Source organism: Branchiostoma belcheri, unplaced genomic scaffold (assembly GCF_001625305.1).
Source record: "Branchiostoma belcheri isolate BF01 breed outbred unplaced genomic scaffold, Haploidv18h27 scaffold364, whole genome shotgun sequence".
In the NCBI taxonomy this organism is placed as follows: domain Eukaryota; kingdom Metazoa; phylum Chordata; class Leptocardii; order Amphioxiformes; family Branchiostomatidae; genus Branchiostoma; species Branchiostoma belcheri.
In genome coordinates this window covers 101165-108040 of record NW_017803981.1, presented here as the reverse complement: position 1 = coordinate 108040, position 6876 = coordinate 101165, and the positions used below count along the sequence as shown (strand labels likewise).

General features: G+C 45.0%; 2 protein-coding genes across 2 annotated transcripts; one reads left to right on the top strand and one right to left on the bottom strand.

Moving 5' to 3' along the window:
* Positions 1 to 781: 781 nt before the first annotated feature.
* Positions 782 to 1685, bottom strand: LOC109476188 (the record flags this gene model as incomplete). Its single annotated transcript, XM_019777075.1, has 3 exons — positions 1608 to 1685; positions 1390 to 1469; positions 782 to 981 (listed from the first exon to the last, which is right to left on the bottom strand). Coding segments are annotated over exons 1-3 (358 nt in total), but the record flags the coding sequence as incomplete, so codon positions are not given.
* Positions 1686 to 3532: 1847 nt separating this feature from the next.
* LOC109476187 (uncharacterized protein K02A2.6-like) lies at positions 3533 to 5384 on the top strand. Its single transcript, XM_019777074.1, has 2 exons — positions 3533 to 3676; positions 4362 to 5384. Exons 1-2 carry the CDS (start codon positions 3533 to 3535, stop codon positions 5382 to 5384), a joined length of 1167 nt encoding a protein of 388 aa, XP_019632633.1.
* The last annotated feature ends 1492 nt before the right edge of the window (positions 5385 to 6876 follow it).

Genomic DNA, 6876 nt, shown 5'->3' with positions numbered 1-6876 from the left:
TAATCAGCTGAACTTCTGTTGCATTCCAAAACGTGGTCCATTCCAAATCATGATTTGGAATAGAATGCACCTGCATTCCAAAACGTGGTCCATTCCAAAACATGATTTGGAATAACACGAAGTGGAATGCCTGTTGCATTCCAAAACGTGATGCATTCCAAAGCATGACTTTTCGTAATCACGTGTCTGGGGGCGGAGCCTCGTACTTAGGGGGCGGAGCTTCGAACTTCTGAGGGCGTGGCTAAATGATACGTGTCTGGGCATGTTTTGTAACGCTTAGCGTTCCATTATACATGTAGCTACAGGCTGTCAGACGTGTAAACTTTAATGATGAAATGGGAGTCTCAAAATGTCACACGCGCGTTTTAGAATACCTGTGTCAACTATCTAAATCATGATTAACGTCAAATATTTCCCAAAGTTTCAAATTGGTAGCTTTTGCCCATGCTGTCGGCCTCTATATTTTGACCTTCTAAACCTCCTCGGTGTTAGTCACGGCATGCCCGTCGGACACCGCACACAACTATGCTTCGGCCGTGTACTGGCGGTAACCGAAGCATGGCTCACACGCAACTGTGGCGGCCATCCCTTTCACAATCTAAAAATTCATCAACAAATGTTCAAACTCAACAACTCCACACAAACTGTTGTTGTCGAAGCCCTTTCCCAAGCCCACATGTCTGAAGCACGTTTTGGAATATTCCATTTCGTGTCTGAAACATGTTTCGGAATATTCCATAACGTGCCTAGAGAAAGGACATGAAATGGAATATTCCAAAACATGNCGCCCCCTCCCCCTGCTGCTCCGTGCCTCCCTCCCCCTGCTGCTCCAGTGCGGCCTCCAGGATGGTCTGTAAGACCTCCCCCGCCACGGTGTCCTCCCCCACCGCCCGGATCAGCATCTTCAGGGCCCCGGGCGGGATGTGGGGGTCTCCGTACCGGAGCTCCAGGTGACGCCACAGGATACGGCGAACGGCCGACCTGGAGAAACACAGTTTAGTTTGACATATTCATGGAGAAGTTTGTTGCAAATATATGCCCGAGGGCTAATTGCAGGCAGGTACAAACAACGTGTATGGAATTTATTTAATTTCTTTAATTATCTACTTATCTACGGAACATGTTTAAAAAGGGAATACAATGGTATAAGAAACAACGTCTAACAATATACTACATTCAATAACATACGTGGTACTAGTGTTGCTGGGTTTGACTTCTTTTGAGGCAGTGGAAGACGATCATGAAAGTTATATAAGTTTGTCTAAAACTATAAGGAACATCTAATCGAAAAGCACGGTCTAAGAAATTGCTTCCAAAATGCGATGGATATCTTCTAAAATATCATTACCGTAATTTTCACAGGTTTTACTCGAGCTTTGTACAACTTACCAGACGTTCTGTTCCTCAGTCTGTTCCTTCGTAATCGCGTCACTTTCAGTGTCCGAATCCTCTTTCCCCTGTTCAACGTCCTAAAACCATAAACAATGTAATTATTCATTCAATTTGAATCTACAAACCATTTTGCTATAATGCATTGTTTTAGTCTATGATATGTAACGCAAATTTAAGTAGATATTACATAAAATTCAACATCGGCAAAACGATACCTGAAGTTCTTGTATCAGTGACTCTATTGCCTTCTCGATCTCTTCGACTTCTGAAAGTAAAATAAGAAAATCCGACATTGGATATCGTCGAAAGATAAAGAAGATGATACTTGTACTGTTGATGCCATTATGATTAAGGGTTGTGCATTGTTCGCGCACGTGCAAATTCTATACCCCTTGGTTAATGTGCTGACTTCTAGTGCCTAACTAGGAGAAGAAAGTTTAGACTGCAGAAATAGACATGGGCCGGGGTCAAAGTTGGTCATTTGCTATCACAAGCCTTCAGCAGGAACAAAGTCCAAGGGTTTGATCGTCCTTCCACACATCAAGGACTTGTCGGAAGCTCCCACAAGGATTTTCATCTCACACGGGATTTCTACCTGTTTCATACCGACCACAACCTAAAGACACATCCTCGTTGCACCCAAGGACAAAACCCCCAAAGAGAAGAAGTGTGTTGTCATTTACCACATCCCCTGCCAGGGCAAAAACAACAAGGGGCCCTGTCATGAAACGTACATCGGAGAAATAGAAAGGTCTCTGAAGGCCAGGTTCCAAGAACATACACGGCCTAGCTCAGCCAGTTCAGAAGTGTCACAACACATCCACATAGAGTCACCCGGACACTTTGTTTCACTTGACACTGTAAAGATTTTGGACACTGATCAAGATTATTTTCTTAGAGGGGTAAAGGAGGCTATATACATCAGGGCCCATCACCCTTCACTGAGCCGCGACGGGGGCCGACATCGTCTACCAGATACCTTTGACCCAGTTTTGACGTCACTCTCTGAGTCAGTCTACTGTGGAAGATCAGAGTGACTGATGGAAATCTCTAGGTGAGAGAATTTTTTGTGTCGGGTTGAAAGTTTGAACTCTTTAAAAAACATGTAACTACCAACACAGATGAACTTTCATGATAAGAGTAATCATAGTCACGACTTTACCTTGTTATTAACTACTGAACTATAAGTATAACCCAAGACATTTGCGAGTCTTACTGACCTTCAAGAGTTGGTATAGCGGGTGGGTTCCCTGGGTCCCAAGACTGCAGCTGCACATGCGCAGTAGCCTGGATTCCCAGCTGACGGTACGTTTGGGTCAGGTCCGTTATCACCTTCCCATCATGCACCACGTTCTTAAAAAGTTGTATGAATCCAAATTCAGCATAGATAGGACGTATGATTTAAAAGTTCTTGCAGTACCAAAGATGGTCGTGCAAACAGCGTCAGACTCAAGAAATGACGCATTGAAATCACTTGCAAACTTGCATCTGAACTTGCATCAAGACATATTGATTCTTCCAGCAGACAAGGGCAGATGCACAGTAGTTTTAGACAGGGAGCAGTACGACAGGAAGGTACAGGACCTATTGGGAGACAAAGACACCTACACGCCCTTGAAAAAGGACCCCACTAACAAGTTTAAATGGAAAATCAGTTCAGCTCTCAAGAAATTGCAAACTAAAGGAGTTCTGGATCGCCCCACCTACCTAAAACTCAATCCCACAACGGCACAACCCCCTGCTTTCTACGGCCTTCCCAAAATCCACAAAAAAGTGTCCCTCTACGACCCATAGTCTCCAGTATAGGCTGTCACCTATGAGTTAGCAGGTTTTCTAGTTGTTACATAGTCTGATAATCATCAGGTAAACATAAAACACATAAGGGGCCTTGGCCGCATTGCATTGTGGGTCACAAGAACACACTGAGAAACCATGTAAATAAAGATTACAGTCAACTCTCATATCTCTTGTGTATCGTCATGATATCAGGAAAGTAATCAGTCATCCGCCAGACATCGATGCACGACATGGTGGCAGCGGTGTTCAAGGAACCGTACGTGTCGTGCAGTAACCATTTTCTTGCGTTCGTCCTCGGAGAACGAAGAAAATTGGAGAGGTTTCCAAGAAATAACAGAAGAAAATGGCGACCGCCGAAGGAGCAAGGGGACTCCACCCGTCGATGAACTGGGACGAAGACGATCTCATCGGAGCCTTCCAGAAGTTCAAACAAAAAGCTGATCTGTGCTTCAAAAGCTTCCTCAAGGAAACTACACCGGAACAGAAGGTTAGTTACATCCTACTTTGGTCCGGGGAAAGAGGACTCGAGTTGTATAACTCATGGGACATGACGGAAGCAGACAAAAAGAAGCCAGAGAAGATTCTAGAAAGATTTGCCAACCATCTGGAGCCCAAAACAAACAAACGAATCAATCGCTATCAGTTTCAAAGCATGAAACAAAACCCTGATGAATCAACTCGATTGAAAATTGTGGCGAAGAAATGTGGGTTTGGTAACAACACAGATGAGAGAATCGTAGACCAGCTTATCTGGGGGTGTGCGCATAATGAGGTCCAGAAGTCACTCGTTGGAAAAGACACGCTGACGCTAAAAGAAGCCGCGGATACCGCTAGAGCTTTCGAGGCTACCTCAAAACAGATGTCATCACTTTCCTCGCAAGCGAGTACAAACAAGATCAAAGTTGAGACCATCAAACGAAGCTATGGGTCAAGCCCGAGACAGAAGCAAAGCTACAAAACGGTACCCAAGCAAGGCGATAAGATCTGTAGGTACTGTGGTACACATCATGTTCAACGACCGTAATAAGTGCCCTGCCTATGGAGCAACATGCAACTCCTGTGGGAAACCAGACCACTGGAAGAAGATGTGCAGATCGACAAATGCTAAAGGTAAGCCACTGCATTCCAGAAGTGATGCAAGGTCAAAACAGAAGAAAATACATCTCCAACAGAGAAGAGAGAGTAGCTCAGAGGAAGAGTCTCTTACAATTGGAACCATCCATGTCCATGAACTGGAACATGACAAACAGAAAGATGAGGCGTACACAACACTGCAGATCAAGAAGAAAATAGGCAAAAAGAGAATGAACATCAAGCTCAGACTGAAAATTGATACAGGAGCTCAAAGTAACATCTTGCCAATAGAACAGTATAGCAAAATATTCCCAGAGAACATCACCAAAGACGGAGTGGTAAAGAAGGGAATACTGACGCCCAGCAGCACAATATTAACAGCGTATGGGGGTGCAAAGATTCCACATCTGGGAAAAGCTATCATTGAAGGGAAACACAATGGAAGAGATGTCAGATGTTGTTTCTACATCACCATGTCACAAGGACCAGCTATCCTTGGGTTGAAGGCGTGTCAACAGATGAACGTCATCAAAATCAACCACGAAGTGAAGTCGACACAGAGAATCGACAGTGAAGTGCCCATCAAGGATCGACCACCCATTAACAACAAGGCCGATCTATTTGCCATGTATCCTGATTGTTTTGATGATACTGTAGGCTGTTTTGAGGGGGAGTATCACATAACAGTAGACCCAACTGCGAAGCCTGTTGTCCACCCTCCACGTCGTGTACCTCTTGAACTAAAAGAGAGGCTAAAAGACCAACTGATGGAGATGCAAGACAGAGGCATAATCAGCGCAGTGACCCAACCGACAGACTGGGTGAACTCGATCATAATAAAGGAGAAGCCAAATGGCAAGCTGCGCATCTGCTTGGATCCCCGTGATTTAAACAATGCATTAAAGAGGGACCACTACCCGACCCCGACACTGGAAGAAATCACACCCGCCATGTCAGGAGCACAAGTATTCAGTAAGCTTGATGCAAGCAATGGTTACTGGAATATCAAGCTAGATGAAGAGTCATCACTCCTGACGACCTTCAACAGCCCATATGGCAGGTTTAAGTTCAACCGCTTGCCATTCGGCCTCCGGGTATCACAAGATGTCTTCCATCGATGAAGCCTACAAAGGATGCAAGGGAGCAGTAGGCATAGCTGATGACGTACAAGTATTTGGCAAAGATAAAGACACCCATGACGTCAACCTACATGAAGCAATGGAAAAAACAAGAAGGGCCGGCATAAAGCTGAATGCTGACAAGTGCATAATCAAGCAATCTGAGTGCAAATCTTCGAAATGATCTACTCAGCAGCTGGAGTAAAGCCGGATCCGAGCAAAGTCGAAGCAATCAACCAAATGACACAGCCACAAGACAAGAAGGATCTGAGAAGCTTTCTTGGGCTGATACAGTATATGGGGTCTTTCATTCCCAAACTCGCCGAGCATACAGCAAACATGCGGGAGTTGTTAAAAGAGGATGCAGAGTTCAAATGGAGCCCATCACACACGCAAGACTTCGACAGAATAAAAGCTCTCATCAGCAAGGAGACGACCCTGCAGTTCTATGACAGAGAAAAGCCTGTGACACTCCAAGTAGACGCTTCTATGAAGGGAGTGGGAGCAGTACTCATGCAAGATAACAAACCAATCGCATTCGCCTCAAAAGCGCTTACGCCAGCAGAAACGAGGTATGCGAACATCGAACGAGAACTGTTAGCTGTTGTCTACGGTTGTGAGAAATTCCATACATACCTCTATGGAAGGAGCTTTGACATTGAATCAGACCACCGTCCCTTGGAGCAATTTGACAAGAAGAACCTGACAAAAGCACCAGCAAGGTTACAAAGACTGTTGCTGAGGTTGCAGAGCTACGACCACAACATCAGGTACAAGCCAGGGAAAGACATGCTGCTTGCAGACGCATTGTCCAGGTTGTCACAACAAGACAAAGAAGAGATGGAAGGACTTAAAGTACAGATCCACCACCTCGTAAACGTGACTAGTATCAAACTGGAACAAATCCAAGAAATGACCAGCAGAGAAGAAGAACTCCAGCTACTCACCCAGATGGTAACACAAGGATGGCCAGAAAAGAGGAGTGAGGTGCAGCCCCTCATCCGTGACTACTGGACAATCCGCGATGACATCGCAGTGGAAAATGGAGTCCTGCTAGCTGGATCAAGGATCATTGTGCCCAAAGCCATGCAAGAAGAAGTCCTAGCCCTGATACATCAAGGACACTTGGGAGCAGAAAAATGCAGGCTAAGAGCCAAATCTGCTGTATACTGGGTAGGAATGTACAAAGCGATCGAGAAGATGGTTGCAGGATGTCAGACGTGCCAAAAACACAAGAACTCTCAACAAAAAGAGGAGATGATCGCAACCGAAATCCCAAGCAGACCGTGGCAAACAGTGGGAGTAGATCTCTTCACAATCAACCAACAATGGTTCTTATAAGTAGTGTGCTACTATTCAAAGTTCCCGTTCGTGAAGAACGTGCCAAATCTCAAGGCGTCAACCATTGTTTCAATCACCCGAGGTCTGTTCGCAGAGCAAGGTATACCCGAAGAGATCATCTGTGATAATGGCACACAATTCACATCTGATGAAT

Coding starts and splice junctions, on each gene's coding strand:
- LOC109476187 (XM_019777074.1), top strand. CDS start 3,533: ATGGCGACCGCCGAAGGAGCAAGGGGACTCCACCCGTCGATGAACTGG. Junction 3,677..4,361: donor AAACTACACCGGAACAGAAG/GTTAGTTACATC, acceptor CATCTCCAACAG/AGAAGAGAGAGTAGCTCAGA.